We start from the raw sequence: 17,815 nt of genomic DNA on the forward strand, positions 1-17,815 counted from the left end.
TTTTACTCCTGAAGCTATTTCCTTTGTTGTTGTTTTGTTTTTATCAGGGTTTTTTTTTTTTTGGCTTTAAGTTTAAAGAACATTAAGTGTATGAATCCTCCTCCCTTTATACTCCCTCACAAAACTCTCCAGGTCACTAGGCTCAGCACACATATGGTCAGCCCACAGTCCCCCAAACAAGGAGACCACATGGTATACACAGAAACACAGACACACACTCTACAAACAACAAGCTTACCCCAAGGGTCACGTAATCACAATAATTGAACAAATAATGAAAAATAGTTTGATTTTGAAATGTTTTCTTCTGTTTTTCCTCTTGGAGCATAACTATCATCAGGGTTTGCCTTGAGGACCAGGTCTCTTCTTGGTTCCTTTCTCTCTAGTGAGTAACACCTATCTTCCTTATATCCCTAGTAGAGCTAATGAGCCACACCTGCCACAAAGAGTCAGCAGCTCTTCAGCAGCTTTGTCTCTGATTTGAGCACCTTCTAATGGAGGAGATCAACATAATAGACCTGCCATCCCTCTGCTCTGTTTACCTTGCAACTGCTTCTAGTAATCTGAACAAAATATAAATATTAAAGAAACATTCCCTTTAATTAAAAATCACACTTGTGTCTGAAAAACATTACCTACAATAGTTACAAGTAACAATTGGGGCAGGTTGATTTTGGGGTGGAAGGGAGGGGTGTTATTTTGTGCATTAGACAGAGCTTTGGCTATAGTCAATAACCTTCTCTCTCGCCATGCCCACCAAAATCTTCAGTATCATCAGTAGGTCTGCTTCCCCTATCATTTTGTGAGTATTTCACATGGCAACAGTTGAGACCTGAAACATTATAAATTGGAAAATATTTTTTGTAAAACTACAGGGGGGAAAAAAAACCCAAAGGGATTCCAGGGTAGGGGTAGGACCTGAAACTACTTTAAACTTTAAAAAAATAAAAAATAAAAAATACTAACTTACTTTTAAGTGGAGCATGTTTCTGTTTTTTTTTTTAAAGGCAAAGTAAGTTTACATTTGAACTGTCAAGTCCCCACGTTTTTCTCACTCTCAAATGTAATCTTGTGTAACACTGCTATTCGGATGCACTAGATTTTGACAGGATTCAGTAGCAAGCAGAAAAAGTGAGGAGCTGATATGTTTTACAGCTATCTGATTTTAATTTTTGAGATGGTTTTTACTCTGCACAATGAAGTGAAGGCAAGTTTTTCTTTTTTGAAATTTGCTTTTTAACTGCATGACACAAAAATTAATTTACTATTTACCATTCTGTTTCCCTTTTAGTAAAATAAGAAATGATCAATATTTATTTATTTTCTCATATAATTTATTTATTTCCTGAATATAATCTATAGTATCTATAGAGTAATACACTTTTGTAATAAAGTGCCAATCTTTCTTTTTTCCTTAACATGAAGCAAGAATGAAGTGGAAAAGTATCAGAGTGAAGACTCAGTATTCAAATGAAGAGTGCATTCTTAATTGTTCTATACTCAGATTTTAGTCTCCCTATTAAATTTTCCTCCACCATGTTCCCTCTGACATAAACATGTGTGAATTCCCTCTTTTTATGTGTATAAATATACCATAATCTGCAAATAGGCACCCAGCTTCTTTCTAACATTTTACTCACAAAATTATTCTCTCACCCTGAAATCAGGTGATGCACTGCGGTAAAATTGAGAGAAGAACTGGACCTAATCTTTCAGTTAAGCCAAAACTAATAGTTCCATCTCCAAGGCAAAGTTATGAAGATGTTGTGGGGGATTTTAGATTAATGCAAAATCATTCTCAAATTCAAATACTTAAACAATGGATACTTGCAATACAATACATGTCACATAGAACAGGTCATCATGTAGAAGTGAAGAGCAGCACTTCTGATATCTCTTGCAAACGATCTCTAAACTGTTGTATGGTAAAGATAGGTAAAAATAAAACTAAAGTTAAAAGCCAGTGAGCTATTCTGGGGTCTTTTACAAGCTTTGCTGTCAGTGTCTGCAAGTGCAAGCGGCGCTCACGGGGGGGTTTTGTTTTGGTGGGGCGGCGCTCGGGGAGGGGGGTTGTTTTGGCAGGGCGGCACTTGGGTTTTGTTTTTTGGGGGGGGTTGGCGGGGCGGTGCTCGGGATTTTGGGGGGGGCGGAGCGGTGCTCAGGGTTTTTTTTTGTTTTGACAGGGTGGCGCTTGGAGGGGTTGTTTTTGTTTTGGCAGGGTAGCACTAGGGAGGTTGTTACAGCGGGCAACGGCTTTTTTTTTTTTTTTTTTGTGCTTGGGGCAGCAAAAACGTTAGAGCTGGCCCTGGTTACTGGTCCTATTGGACACAGGATACTAGACTAGATTGATCACTGATCTTGTTCAGTAAGAAGTCTTCTTCCAAGCTATGCTCAAAAAATTATCTCAGAAAATTTAGACGTTGGTCATAGAAGATTGTGCAGATTTTCAAAACATGATCCTATGTGCTCTCAGGGTTGTGTTGGGCTTCTTGGTTGTGGCTTCTCCACTTGAGGGGTTTGAACACACACATAGGCTCGTCAGGTTTGTCTTCCCTTCTGTAGGACGCAGGCCCTGTTGGATTCTTGGGATTGGGGCCTTCTTGATTGGGAGGGGAAAAAATAAGAGGTGGTACTCTTCCAGGCCTGCCCATTTGTGGCACCAAAATAAGTTGTCATTCAATAGATTGTGTAGATATTGATAATAGAATACTGTGTCTTTCTTACATGCAGTGAAATAGCTAACAATATTGGCATTTCAATAGCATAACTGGCACCTGATGAATGGCACAGTTTGCATCTCTGAATTACTTTCATAGGCTCTCTGCAGACTCAGGCAGATATTGCTGCCTCAGTTACACTCAGTTCACATTTCCAAGGCTGTCTTTACATCAAAAATATCAAGAAACTTATTTTTTGTTTTTAAATGGAAATTAAGATACTGGAATATAAGAAGGCAGCTTGGAGAGGTGCTAGTATGCCATACTATCATGTACTAGCAAACTTCAAGATCTGTTAGTAAGGCAATATGTATGTTCCAACTGCAGGCCAAACTATACTCTTGGGATCTCTGAATGGAGGGACACACAAACATGGAATGGAAGCCAACCACCTACGTGGCAATGTGAATCCTTTCCTCTATGAAGAGCAGTGAAACAGAAAGGAGGGGGCAGGGTAGAGACTCAGAAGAAGAAAGTTAAAACAACCCAAGGTTCTCCCCTGGTTCTACCAGTAGGTAATAGCTAGAGAGGCTATAGCATGGAGCTCCAAGGGAGTCATGCTGGCAGAGTGCAGAGGGTCCAGTGCTTCCAGGATGAGGTAATAAAATATTTGTAGGCCTTTTGAGTATGGGGGAAAATCCCTACTTCACTCAATGGAAGAATAGACAAAACTCTTTAAGGAGAAGCAACCTCACAAAGGCCCTCATTCGGGAATGTGGTCAAATATGTGCCTAACTGTAGGCATATGAGTAGTTCCACTTACATGTGATTCCTCACATGCTTAAAGTTAAGCACATGCTTTAAATACTGTGCTGATCTGAGACCTCATCTCTACCTAGCCATGTAGTTCTTCAACGTCCTGCAGCATAACATTATTTATTTTTAATGTAATGGATTATTCATTGTTTAAAATGCTAAATATACTAGTTTTAGTGCATTTTATTTTTCTTCTCAATCTGACTCCAATTTATTACTTTCTTGCTTTTTTTCAAACTCATTCCTTTCTTCTAGTTCTACTTTCAGCTTTTTATTTTACCCCATCTGCCTATTCTCCCTAAGAAACATCATTTTTAGCTGATTGCAGTTCAAACCCAGAAAATATATTCTGTATACCTCTCCTTGACGTATTTTCAATTGTTTGATTAGGACAGAAATGTTTAGTACATAACTGTATCCCTAAAATTGCAGGCTTAGAATAAATTCTTCTCCCCTTGTGTTCATATCTGTGGTTGCTTTGTAAACAATGAATAACCTTTTACATTTCTTACTCTGTAATCATAACAGTATTGCAAGTTATGATTGAGGTATTCTAGTTAAATCTTTGGGTAACCCTTGTACAATCTTTCTCCATATTAGGATTGACTGTAATCAGTACTATTAGTTCCTTGCTTTCATAAATACAAAATCTCTCTCAAAACTACAGGTGTGGGTAAGGAAAAGCAATTGAAGACATGAAGGTTTTGAAAGAAATTCGCCATTAAGGATAAAAGATGTCATGCCATAGGACACTGAAGAACTACATGGCTGAGTGCTGGAGGATATAAAGGATGCTCCCCCTTTTAAAATATGAATTGTCTTCTTTTTTCAGCTTCCATTTTGATCTTGTTCAGTGAATTAGGATTTAAAATAACGTATTTAATCAGTCTCTGAGCATTGAAATTTTGTAGGGATTTCCCTATTATCCCAGCTCCTGAGCAGAATCTGATTTTTAAAACAAACCTGCATGCTATTTTAAATCAAAACCAACAATTTAAGCATATTTTTATCTTTTTTTAACTGACTTATAAATCTATTATTACAGACAAAGATGGTAGAGGAAAATGCTTGGTTTTTTTTTCACGTTTGTTTTTTTTGTGTACCTGACAACTGCACTGTACTACACTCTACTCAGTAAACTCAGTGTGGGCAAACAGCAAAAAAAGGACAAAGAAAACTTTAAAAAAAATAGAAAGTGTAATTTGTAAATCCATAGCAGTTGTCAGGTCCCTTGAAACTACTTTTTTTCTTTCTAAAGTCTTAGGAGATGCAGGTTGAAGATGTCCTATGAAGTGTGCTCTGCATTCCTGTCGGTACACAAATATTTTAATCTTGAAGCCCTGCAAAGAACTCCAACTAATGAAGCTGCTTCCATCGCTACAGGTGCAGGTGGAAAGTGGAGAGCAGGCGTTTGCTCCCAATGCTACGCCGAGGTCTGTGAGGCGGAGAAGGAGTCGCACAGTACTGCAGCAAGGAAGTTGCCTTGTTGGAGCAGCAGGGCGTTTGGAGGGTGTTGCACCCTAATGCTGATGAGGTCAGTCGGGGGGCGGTGGTTGCTGGGAAGGCGGGGCAGGCTGCAGTACTCGGGTTTCTTTCTCCTGCAGCATAGAGGTGCCTGCTGTAGCACCGGACTCGGTGCGAAGCCGACCGTGCCGCCTATGTGACAGAGGCAGGGACAGCGGGCGGTTCCCTCAGCATCCCCGCTCCCGGGCAGACTGCGGTGGTGCCAGGTGAAAGCAGCTCTGAGAAATTCTCCCCACGCTTCCTGCTCCCGCTGCTGTGCGCAGCTGTGGCTGCAGGTTCCCGAGTGGCAGCTGCTGCTGGCGGACTCGACTTGTCCCACTTCGTGGGTGGCAGGGGAGGGGCGGCTGCGGGTCAGGGGGCTCTTGGGGCAGAGTTTGTACAGTTGGCTGGAGAGCTGCTGCGCCGCCCGGAGATGGGAAGGCAGAGCCTGCGCTCGGGCATCCTCCTGTTGGCGGCTCTGACGTCTCTAAAAGGCGAGAAGCTGCCAAACTGCGAGGAGGTTTGGAAAGTTTTCCAGCTGCGCCAGATCGGCCCCGCCAAGGGGCTGCCGGAGACCCCACGGGCAGGTAAGAGCGGGCTCATGTCTGCAGGGCACCGCTGCAGGGCGTGCCACCCTTTCCCCCGGCAGAGCTGGGGCTCCTGCACGCGGGACGCAGTATTTCGGGGCCAAGAGGAGGGGCTGGCAGCAGGCGAGGGGTCTGAACTGCATGGGGCAGGAGTATCGGGCGGGCCCCTTTTCGGCCCGAGTGGGCGGCTCTGCTTTTGGTGGTGGGCGGCAGGCGCTGGCAGGGCTCTGCTCCGCGCCTAGTAGGGCGCTGGCTGATTGAAGACTGCGGAGTTAGCAAAGCCGCGGCTCCCGCAAGCAGTGGTTTCCCCAGGAATTAAAATGGGGTGGGGGGTATTTGAATTTACAGGATGTGTCAGGAGGGATGAGATATATAAAAGAGATGAATAAAGTACATGTTTTGTTAGTATAATGCAAGTTTAACATAAGGGTAATGCAAGTTACACCAAAACATATAACAGGTCTAGATTTCTAAAAATATATAATCTTTTTTAAAAAAATGTATTTAATTTAAATTGACTTTTGAAAAGTAAGCCATCATGGAATAAGAGGGAAGGTCCTCTCATGGATCAGTAACTGGTTAAAATATGGGAAATAAAGGGTAGGAATGAGTTATCAGTTTTCAGAATGGAGAGAGAGAAATAGTGGTATCCCTAAGGGGGTAGGTACTGGGACCAGTACTGTTCAACATACTCATAAATGGGCTGGAAAAATGGGTAAACAGCGAGGTGGCAAAATCTGCAGATAATACAAAACTATTCAAGATAGTAAAGTCCCAGGCAAACTGCAGAGAGTTACAAGCGGATCTCAAAAAACCGGGAGACTGAGCAACAAAAATGGCAGATGAAATTCAATGTTGATAAATGCAAAGTAATGCACATTGAAAAACAATTTCAACTATACATACAAAATGAAGGAGTCTGAATTACCTGTTCATACTCAAGAAAGAGATCTTAGAGTCATTGTAGATCTTTGTATCATTTTTATTTAAACATTCTCTAATAAACTTTTAAATCAGTTCTCTGAAAACATCCACTCAATGTGCAGAGCAGTCAATGATTCCCAACATTCTGTTTGCTTTTTTAAAAAGAACAGGAGTACTTGTGGCACCTTAGAGACTAACAAATTTATTTAAGTGCAAGCTTTTGTGGGCTCCAGCCCACTTCATCGGATGTAGCCCATGAAAGCTTATGCTCAGATAAATGTTAGTCTCCAAGGTGCTACAAGTATTCCTGTTCTTTTTGCAGATACAGACTAACACGGCTGCTACTCTGAAACCTTTGCTTTTTTAAGAAAGGGATTGATAATAAGACAGAAAATATCATATTGCCTTTATATAAATCCATGGTACATGTACACCTTGAATACTGTGTGCAGATCTGGTCACCCCAACCCAAAAAAAGAGATATTGGAAATGGAAAAGGTACAGAGAATAGCAACTAAAATGATTAGGGGTATGAAACAGGAAGAGAAATTAAAATAACTGGGAATTTTCATCTTAGAAAAGAGACGACTAAGGTGGGATATGATAGAGGTCTATAAAATCTTGACCGGTATGAAGAAAGTGATAAGGAAATGTTATTTAATCCTTCACATAACACAAGAACTAGCAGTCACCCAATGAAATTAATAAGCAGCAGGTTTAAAAAAAAAAGGAAGTACTTCTTCATACAACATAAAGTCAACTCATGGAACTCTTTGCCAGGGGATGCTATGAAGACCAAAACTATAACAGGATTAAAAAAACAACTAGATAAATTCTTGGAGAATAGGTCCATCAGTGGCTATTAGCCAGGATCAGGAGGGATGCAACACCATGATCTGTGTGTCCCTAACATATTTGCCAGAAACTGGGAATGGGCAACAGGAGATGGATCACTTGATGATTACCTGTTCTGTTCAGTCACAAATCTAGCATTCTGGAGCTAAATTACTAAAATATAGTCCAACAAACAAATGTTTATTTAACATGCCCCTCACTTTTCCCTCCACCGCACCCCATTCACCTGTGTTGTCCTTGGTCAGTGGAGACTCAGAGTTCAGAGGTGCTTTCACGTGAGTACACCTCCCATGTGGTCGGGGGGGGGGGGCAAGAAGGCACCTTGCTCATTCCTCCAGCTGCTTACTGTTCACTCTGGCCACAGCTGTTCGTTGTCCCACTGTTCACTCTACCACTCTGTTGCCAATGGCTCTGCACAGTCACTCTGCTGCCACCTGCCACTGTGACTGACCTCTGTGAGTTGGTCTCTTGAGGTTCTACCAGCTCTCAGTGATTTCAGCTGAGCTCTCAGTGGGGGAACCTCACTGCTAGTGCAGTCTGGGCTGTCTTTTACTCAAAAACACTGTCCCCACAGGAACACTGTCCACACAGCAGGACTAAGCACTTAGACCTGATTATCAGTGATTTCAGCTGCAGTGGTCACTTGACAGAACAAAAGACTGACTATGGAGCCTAATCAGCTCTGTCTTTAAACAGTGGAGAGGGACAGGTGCCCATCCTCTCTTTTGATGCTCTCAGTCAGCACAGGTGAAGTACAGTTCTACTGCTCTTTATTCATACAATAAGAACAACTTTTCATTCCCACTCCCACCCCTACCCCCACATTCAAGTGATTTGTAACCCAACCCCAGCCAAAATCTATCACTTGGGCAACTCACTTTGCTGGATACCTAGGTAGATTAGGTGTGAATGTAAATACAATCTGGTCCTGAAGCCTTCCCCCCCAGCTCATCCTTAGCTGTCAGGAAGAGCTCATATAGACTTTGCTTACAAATCATCATTTGCAATTATTAGGTTGGCCAACATCACTGAAATGAATGCACTGACGTTGTCATAAAAAACAAAAGCTGTATAAGGAAGCTAGTCTATGTTCATGCTTTTCAAATCTATTATACTTTGATACACATATTTTATCATAAAATATATATGCTTTTAAAGTGTGTATTAATGTTTCAAATTCATTTCAAATTTCCAAACAGTCGCTAAATTGGCATGTTTCAGAGTAGGAGCCGTGTTAGTCTGTATCCGCAAAAAGAACAGGAGTACTTGGGCACCTTAGAGACTAACAAATGTATTTGAGCATAAGCTTTCATGGGCCCACTTCATCGGGTGCATAGAATAGAACTTATAGTGAGGAGCTATATATACATACAGAGAATATGAAAAGGTGGGAGTTGCCCAACCAACTCTAAGAGGCAAATTAATTAAGATGCGCTATTGTCAGCAGGAGAAAAAAAACGTTTGTAGTGATAATCAAGATAGCCCATTAAAGACAGTTTGACAAGAACGTGTGAGGATACTTAACATGGGAAAATAGATTCAATGTGTGTAATGGCTCAGCCATTCCCAGTCTCTGTTTAAGCCTAAGTTGATTGTATCTAGTTTGCATATTAATTCAAGTTCAGCAGTTTCTAGTTGGAGTCTGTTTTTGAAGCTTTTCTCTTGCAAAATTGCCACTGTTAGATCTGATACTGAATGGCCAGAGAGGTTGAAGCGTTCTCCTACTGGGTTTTTGAATGTTATGATTCCTGATGTCAGATTTGCGTCCATTTATTCTTTTGTATAGAGACTGTCCGGTTTGGCCACTGTACACGGCAGAGGGGCATTGCTGGCACATGATGACATATATCACATTGGTAGATGTGCAGGTGAACGAGCCCCTGATGTGTGGCTGATGTGAGTAGGTCCTATGATGTTGTCCCTTTAATAGATATGTGGACAGAGTTGGCATTGGGCTTTGTTGCAAGGATAAGTTCCTGGGTTAGTGTTTTTGTTCTGTGGTGTGGGGTTGCTGGTGAGTATTTGCTTCAGGTTGGGGGGCTGTCTATAAGCAAGACAGGTCTGTCTCCAAAGATCTGGGAGAGTGAGGGATCGTCTTTCAGGATAGGTTGTAGATCTTTGATGATGAGATGGTGGGGTTTTAGTTGGGGGATGAAGGTAACGGCTAGTGGCATTCTGTTATTTTTTGTTGGGCCTGTCTTGTAGTAGGTGACTTCTGGGTACTCTTCTGTCTCTGTCAGTCTGTTTTTTTTCACTTCAGAAGGTGGGTATTGTAGTTTTAAGTCTGCTTGATAGAGATCTTGTAGGTGTTTGTCTCTGTCTGAGGGATTGGAGCAAATGCGGTTGTATCTTAGAGCTTGGCAGTAGACAATGGATTGTGTGGTGTGTCCTGGATGGAAGCTGGAGGCACGTAGGTAAGTGTAGCAGTCAGTAGGTTTCCAATATAGGGTGGTGTTTATGTGACTATGCTTATTAGCACAGTAGCGTCAAGGAAACGGACCGCTTGTGTGGATTGGTTTAGGCTGAGGTTGATGGTGGGATGGAAATTGTTGAAATCATGGTGGAATTCCTCAAGGGCTTCTTTTGCATGGGTCCAGATGATGAAGAGGTCATCAATGTAGCGCAAGTAGAGTAGGGGAGTTAGGGGATGAGAGCTAAGGAAGCGTTGTTCTAAGTCACCCATAAAAATGTTGGCATACTATGGTACCAATAGCAGTGCCACTGACTTGAAGGTATATATTGTCCCCAAATGTGAAACAGTTGTGGGTGAGGACAAAGTTCAGCCACCAGGTTTGGCATGTAACTAGTTCACAAAACTGGGGAGGGGGGCTGGGGAAATTCAGGGAGGTTGTAGGGAATTCACTGCCCACAAGCAACTTCCTGTGAGCGGGCAAGCTCCCTCCATAGTGCTGCTGTCCTACCCCCAAAGAAAGTGGCCCTCCCGGCCATTCTTCTGAGGTTTTCTTTCTGGACAGCGGCATCTTGTCTGCAGGAGGCCGGGAAACAGGGCGAAGCAGTGCGGGCAGGAGCAATGGTACAGTAGCGCTGCTGGATGGCTCCTTTCATCCTTTCCTTGGGCAGGTGGCACCATCTTTCTCTTGGGGAAATGCTGAGCGAGGGACTCCCATGCACCAGCTCACCCGCTGCGGGTTTTGAAATGGTACCACTAGTGGTTAGTAGGTGGGGCCAGTCTCAGCAGAAGGCATGAGTGAAAGATAGTGGCCAGTCTTCCACATGGGCCGATTCCATCCCAGGTTTGCCCAGTGTAACACTGCAGGGGTTGATCATGGAGCGGGTCAGGTGTATGTAGGAGCTGACCCATTGCTGCATCAGGGATGGAGAAAACAATGCCCAGGAGAAACTATAAATGGGGAACTCCTTGGTTTGACAACAAATTAGGGTGACCATATTTCCTAAAGTGAAAACAGGCCCTGTGTGTGGCCGGCCCATGGGGTGCCCCTTTCTCACCTCCTCCCCCTGTATGGGGCTGGCCCAGTGGGGCCTTGCCACAGCACCGTTCGCCTGACATTCCTCCGTGCGCTCATGGGAGGGGAGGGGCGCCTATGTTTCTTGGGGGGGCAGCACTGGGCATTTGTCCCATTTGCTCTTGCCATCTGATGGTCAGGAGCGTCCCAAACTAGACTTAAAAAATGAACAAAATGGCACATATCGTCATCCTGCACCAAATCCAAGTGACGGGGTTTTTTTTGTGGGAATGAGACTTTACAGGGTACCAGCAACTTGGAAGGAAAGGAAAGGAAAGAAACAAGAGAACTCCTTACTCCCATCCCTCTCACTCTTTCCCTGAAACATCCCTTACTGGAGATGGATGGTGAAATACCATGATTACATGGGGTATTTGGCCCCAAATCAGCCATCAGTGGCTAGCAAATGATGTAGCTTCACCAGTGAATAAACTGAGTGTAGACTGGGGAAAGTCACTGTGAGCCATGACTTGGATCTGTGCAACTCAAGCAATTTCAGGCAGAGTTAAAGTTTGTCAGTGCAAATAGTAACTGTGGCCTACCCAGCAATGGCTGTAGGTGGGGCAAATCCCCACTGTAAGTAAGGTACTAGTTAACAGAGGTACCTGCAATTGTAAGTTAATACACTTGGCATTTGCATTACAAATGAAAATTCATGAGAATTATGAAATGACCCATCCTTGAAAATAAGTATGGTATGAGTATCTTTACTTAAGTGAATAGTTCCATTTATTTCAGTGGTACTACTCCCACAGGTAGAATTATTTACTTATGCCAGTGTGCGCAGGGTCAAGAACTTAGACATATGAAGATTGACCGTCACGGGTACAGTCTCACAGAAAATGTTTTCTGTAAATGGGGAAGCTATGATTAAAAATTATCTTAAAATAGTGATAGTTTCTTCTTGTTCCCAAGTCTGGTCTACACCAGAAAGTTTTACCAGCATAGTTATGTAACCCTTCTGCCCCTCTGAGTTGGCAGCAACAAGGGCCGGGTTCAGTATCCAGGGGTTCCGTTTCAATAACCCAATGCCAAACCAGCTCGAGCCCCCACCCAGTGACCTGGGAAAATCTTACACACACCCCTAGGCGCCTCAAAAAGGCAATGCTTCCCCTCTCGCAAGCACAGAGTCTCGGTGTAGCAGAAAAGATTTAATACATGAGATAAACAACAAACACTAAATTGGGAAAAACACCTCAACTAGAGTTCATAGACCAAACCGTGAGCAAAGACCCACCCCAGGAAATTGGGCTGTGTCCTCTTTCCTGGGCTCTTTAGTCCAGCAACCCCCAAATCACCCACAGTCCCAAAAGTCTCTGTCCTGGGTCAGTGCAGCCCCAAAGTTCGAGAGTCTATCTGCAGAGGTCTCCCCCCCCCCAGCCTGGTAGAAAGGGGCACCTTACGTGGTCCGGGGCCAACTGCCCTGCCTCTCCGTGGGTTCTGCTCCCGCCTTCTCCACGAACTGCTCTGCTTTACCAGCCGCTCCACTCTGCTCCTCTAGCCGTCCTCAGAAACTGCTCTGCTCCGCCAGCTGCTCTGCTCCACCAGCTGTCCTGTGAGCTGCTCCAGTTGTCCCTGCAAACTGCTCGCTCTGTGGGCCACTCCACCCGTCTCACAGCTACTCCGCTCTGCCAGCTGCTCCGCTGCCACCAGTTGTCCCGTGATCCGCTCCAGCCGTCCCCACAACTGCTCCACTCTGCCAGCAGCTCTGCTCCACAGTATAGCTTTGGGCTCCCCACTAGTTAGCACAGTACTCAGTGCTCTCAGCTCAGTGATTTTAGATTTTTAGTGATTTTCAGCTCTTAGTGATTCCAGCACATAGTAGGGGAGCCCCAGTGCTAGTGCACCATTAGCCCAAAGTGATTTCAGCTCAGTAACCTGTATTTAAATTCTTAAGGGAATAAAAAAATCAACTCTGACATTCCACAGTGGAGAGAGGAGGGGCTAGAACTGGTGCTTCTGGCTCCACAAGGAGACTGCACCACCAGGCACAGATACCTGTCCCCAGCCTCTCTCAATTCTCTGGGTTTTGGAACCCATGTCCCTTGTCTAGCAAGTACCACCCAACTGAGAGTGAGCAATTTGTCACCAAGCAGTCCCACAGCTTGGCAGTCTGGGATAGGGTAGGCGTGCCTATGCAAATACACTCTCTGAAATTCTTTCCACCAGATGTCAGTGTAGAGCTTATCCTGACTCTGCTTACAGTTATATCAGTTAAGCGTGAGTGTGTGTGTGTGGGAAATCACATCCTTAACTGACAGAGCAATGCTGGCAAAGGCACTATAGTTATACTGGCAGAAAAAGTCCTTTTGCTGATGTAACTTATTCTGTTTGGGGAAGTAGTTTAAGATATAGTTATACTGTCAAAAGGACTCTTTTGCCTATATTAATTGCATCTTTGCCAAGGGTATTTACCAATATAGTTCCTCCAGTGTGTCTATACTGGCTAATTTTAAGTGCAGGCAAAGCCTAAGGGAACTTGTTTTCTTCTTCTTTACTGAGGAAATGAAATTAGTGGTATGGTGTACCATAGACTTATGCCTAAAATCTCATTGTAATATTTAGCATTTTAATACTCAGATAAAGATAGTTTGTAAACTATATTGATGGTAATATTAAGAATGGGCTAAGCCTGAAATATTTATGAAATTATAGTACTTTGATTTAAATCTTAGCTTCCTATGAAATGTGGAAACATAAATCACATTCTTTAAATATCATTAGACAGTTACAGTTTCCTTAGCTAGAGATTGTATTGTCAGAATGTAATGATCAAAAAGATGGACAGATCATTTGGAAGGGAGTATTAGAAATGGGCTTGAACCAAACCCACAAAGCTTAACAACTCTCCCTCTGGCGGAATTTGGATCTAGATCCAAACCTTGCAGCTGGTATTTCTTATTTAGTTAAATGTGAACAACGTCAGGTTTTTTTTGAGATCTTATCAATTGTAGCCATATTCTCCGCATTCCCTAAATAACAAAACTGGTAAATCTTCTCCACTACCATAATTCATTTGTAGAATATATTCATGTATATGATTAAACATAATAGTGCCATTTTTTTCTCTTAATGAGTGCAATTAAGATGTTTGTTGTAGGGGTTTCTTTCCCACTACCCTCACGCTTTTTTCCCTGCCTGTAGAAATGCTTTGCTAACACAGTACTTAATAATTTTCTTCCTCCATCTTCTTTGTCTCCTCCATCCAACATACTTTGGATTAGGAAAGTAGGAAAAAGTTCCCTTCAGAACTTATGATGATGTCCCAACAAGTGATAGGCCAGCAGGGAGTGGGAAACAGTTTTACAGTCAGCAAAAGGTTTCCCTCTCAAGATGAGTTTTATTACTATAGAGACACTCAGATAGTCAAATACCTGTATCCAACAAACTGAATACAAATTTAAAATAATTACCTCCCTGATGAGTATCCATGATGTTTTCAAGGGTATATAGGTAAATAACTGTGGATAAGAGAATATATAACACTGATCTACAATTTTTGAGAAGTCGTCTGCTTCAGAGATAAAATGTGCTATTTATTATGTATTTTGATGTGCTGAATTCAAATATGACAATTAAAACAACTGATTGGCTACTGTTTCTAAGATATTTAAGTTTTTACATTTTATGTCTATGTATATTGTGTAGATAGTAGAGTTTTAATCATAAATTGTAAACCTAGGTCTTTTCATGTGTTTATGGTTGCTTTACATGATAATATTTCACGTGTCCTGTTTATGTAACACTTTAAAAATCAGCAAAAGGGTTCTATAAATAAAATTGATTATGAAACAAAAGGCAAAAAACTATTATGTACATAGTTTAGTCCTATTCAGTGTCTACTCGGCGCTTCTTGGCTTGTCTCTTGTATTCATTAAATTGAGCATCTTTTGTCACTGTCCAGCAATAGTCTGCAAGCATTGATGGGCTCCATTTGCCCTGATAGCCTGCCAGGAGATTCCACTGCTGTAGTCTGAAGCCCAACAGCTCTGCCTTACTCTTGGGTAGTTCCAAATCCCTGACAAGGTCATTCAGTTCACCTTGTGTTATGAGGTGTGGTTCAGAGGAGGAGGATGGGAGAAAATGTGGGTCCTGTGACATTGATGGTTCAGGACCAGAAGTTTCATCCTCTTCCTCTTCCTCTTCCTCATCTGACTCGAGTGAGAATGATTCTGGTGCATCAGGAACCGGCAGTCCTTCTCCGTGGGGTACTGGGCATATAGCTGATGGAATGTTTGGATAATGCACAGTCCACTTTTTCTTCTTTGACACACCTTTCCCAACTGGAGGCACCATGCAGAAGTAGCAATTGCTGGTATGAGCTGTTGGCTCTCTCCAAATCATTGGCACTGCAAAAGGCATAGTTGTCCTTTTCCTGTTCAACCACTGGCGAAGATTGTTTGCACAAGTGTTGCAGCATATGTGTGGGGCCCACCTCTTGTCCTGATCTCCAATTTTGCAGCCAAAAGAAAGGTGATAGGCTTTCTTAACCATAGTGGTTATACTGCGCTTTTGTGATGCAAAAGTCACTTCACCACAAACATAGCAGAAGTTATCTGCACTGTTCACACAAGTATGAGGCATCTCTGCTCACTTTGGCTAAACGGAAATGTGTCCCTTTGCAAAATCAAACGCTGACAAATAAGAGAGCACAACACTGTATGATTTCTAGAGCTGATATAGGGCAATTTGTTCAGCAGAGTGATATAAGCTTCATTATGATTGCATCATCCATGACTTCTAGGAATAACATGATGCAATTCATATCATGTATGACGCAATACCAGCTTCAGATTGCATCATTCATTGTTTTGCCTCAAAAGCAAGTACTGTCCAAACACAGTCATAGATTTATTCCTAGATCCAGTCAAAGATGTATTTTAGTCATTTCTGGTTTAAATTGAGATCCTTTCCCTTTATAACTCACTTATCCTCCACCATTCCCAAGTCAAGGGTCGGAGATACTGACCCAATAGCATATCTTGAAAACTAGAGCCAATCAACAATTTTAAGCATCATTTTCGTTCTCAGTGACCCAGAATTAGTAAAGTTGGACTACATTTATTTCAGAAGCATTTTGGCTGTAGAGCAGTGTAATTAGAGATGTCAAACAAGAAAAGAGAGAACTTGAAACAATGAGAACTGCATTAAATGATAGCTGTGGGTTGATAGGACAAAATGTCAAGAGAAAAGAGACATAACTTTCACACGTTATATAGTGGGTTTTAGTGTTAATGTTTTAAGGTTCACTTTCTGGATAAGCAGTTAGGAATAGGCCTTCTTTTGGTAAAGCTTTTCTGACAATATAGAAATATGTTCAATATATACTGCTTATCAGCAATGTGTTTTACTGTTATTGACAACAGTTTGAAGCGTGTATCACTGGATATTATAGTATTGCAATAATACCAGTATACAAAGTTATGGTTGAGAGAACCTTTTGGATTAAAAATGTAATGTTGGTTCTCAGACCAATGGAAAATATTTCTAGAGAGTGGAGAGGGATGCTTAAAGGACCCTGAGTTTAGGGGGAAAGAATCTTTCAAATTTAATGCACTTGTCAAATGCTTTGTATATTTGGGTAACTCAGATGAATTTTAAAACTTCTAAGGTGCCTCAGGCATTGGGCCTAATCTTGCATACGCTTAAGCATGTGTGCAATTTTACTCTTGTGAGAAATTCCCATTGGGGCCTAGTCTGTAACGAAGGACAGTGACATGTTTTGAAATAACAAAAGTAACCATCTGGTAACTGGAGATTTTATACACACATGCATTGGGACAATTTTGTATTGGGACAGCTCATGTGAGTAGGGGCCATTTGCTGAGTAAGGATTGCAAAATTAAGCCTCGTATATGGAGTGCCACACACTGAAAAAAAATGCAGCTGTCATCCTGTGTACACTCAAAAACAATGTTATTCAGTAAGTGAGCTTCTTTCATTACTGTGTTGTAGTCAGTGGAATTACACCAAGGAAGAATTAGGGTCATTTTTTTCATCTTCAGATCTGAGTGTGATCAGCCTGATTTCCCTCTCTCTTCTTTTTAATAATATTAAAAGCCAAACAACCTTTCCATGAAAGAGAACTATGCCGATGTAAATTTCACTAAGTTTACTCAGTCTCCTTAACTGTGATTTGTTCAATGATGCGTAAGTCTGCTTTCAATCATTGTGTATCATATATTATAATGAAACACTTAAATACATAGCAATTTTTATCTTTAGCTCTCAGAACATTTCACAATTGCAGTCTGTGCCTGAACTCATTGGCTATTTGCCTAATTTTCTTAATGGTAAAACTATTATAGTTGTATTACCTCATTTTTCTTATTTTTCTGTTGTCTTAAAAGACCTTTCTTATGGTAGTTGAGGACTTCATAAGATGATATACGCTGAACTCAGAGTTAAATGTAAAAGAATGAGCACCCATTCCCATTTCATACCAGCTGTCCATCACCCCACCCATAAAATTTCCCCCAGCACTTCTTTACGTATTTTTAAAAAGTTATTTTTGTTAAATAGTTGAGTTATTAGTAACTGTAAATTAGATTCATCTCTGGTTCCCTGGTGCCTGGTTCAAGGCAACAGTTGCAGAAGCATGTACTATAATCCAGATGCCCCCCTCTTGTGGAGAAAATGTTTCTGGTAGGGCAGGGAGACCAAAAACAAAATGGGTGACACCTGAGTGCAGCAAAATGGCAAATTCCTTCCAGGTTTAAAATGCTGAATTCTGTGGCATATTGGAAAGCTGCCATATTCCATGCTGCCATGGAATCACAAAGCCCAGGGAGTCCTGACTGAGATGAATGGGGCAGTTCATATTTCTTAGAGGTATTGTTTCAAGTCAGACAAGAATCATTACATTGGTTACGCTTAGTTCACCTTCTGAAGGTTATCTGTGTAATCATAAGTTAATAACACAACTGAAAAAGGAGAGCTGCTGAGATTGAGCAATACAACTATTCTGTGCCAAGTGGTGAATTCCATG

General features: G+C 41.9%; 1 protein-coding gene across 2 annotated transcripts in view; it reads left to right on the forward strand.

The window, feature by feature from the left end:
• Window positions 1–5,105: 5,105 nt before the first annotated feature.
• GPC5 (glypican 5) overlaps window positions 5,106–17,815 on the forward strand; it is a 1,044,547-nt gene continuing 1,031,837 nt past the window's right edge. For both annotated transcript variants that reach the window (XM_030567347.1, XM_030567356.1), the window contains exon 1: window positions 5,106–5,563. In XM_030567347.1, coding sequence (XP_030423207.1) covers window positions 5,410–5,563 — 154 coding nt within the window. In that variant the 5' untranslated portion in view covers window positions 5,106–5,409. The remainder of the gene's footprint in view (window positions 5,564–17,815) is intronic.

This window comes from Gopherus evgoodei, chromosome 1, assembly GCF_007399415.2.
Source record: "Gopherus evgoodei ecotype Sinaloan lineage chromosome 1, rGopEvg1_v1.p, whole genome shotgun sequence".
NCBI lineage: Eukaryota > Metazoa > Chordata > Testudines > Testudinidae > Gopherus > Gopherus evgoodei.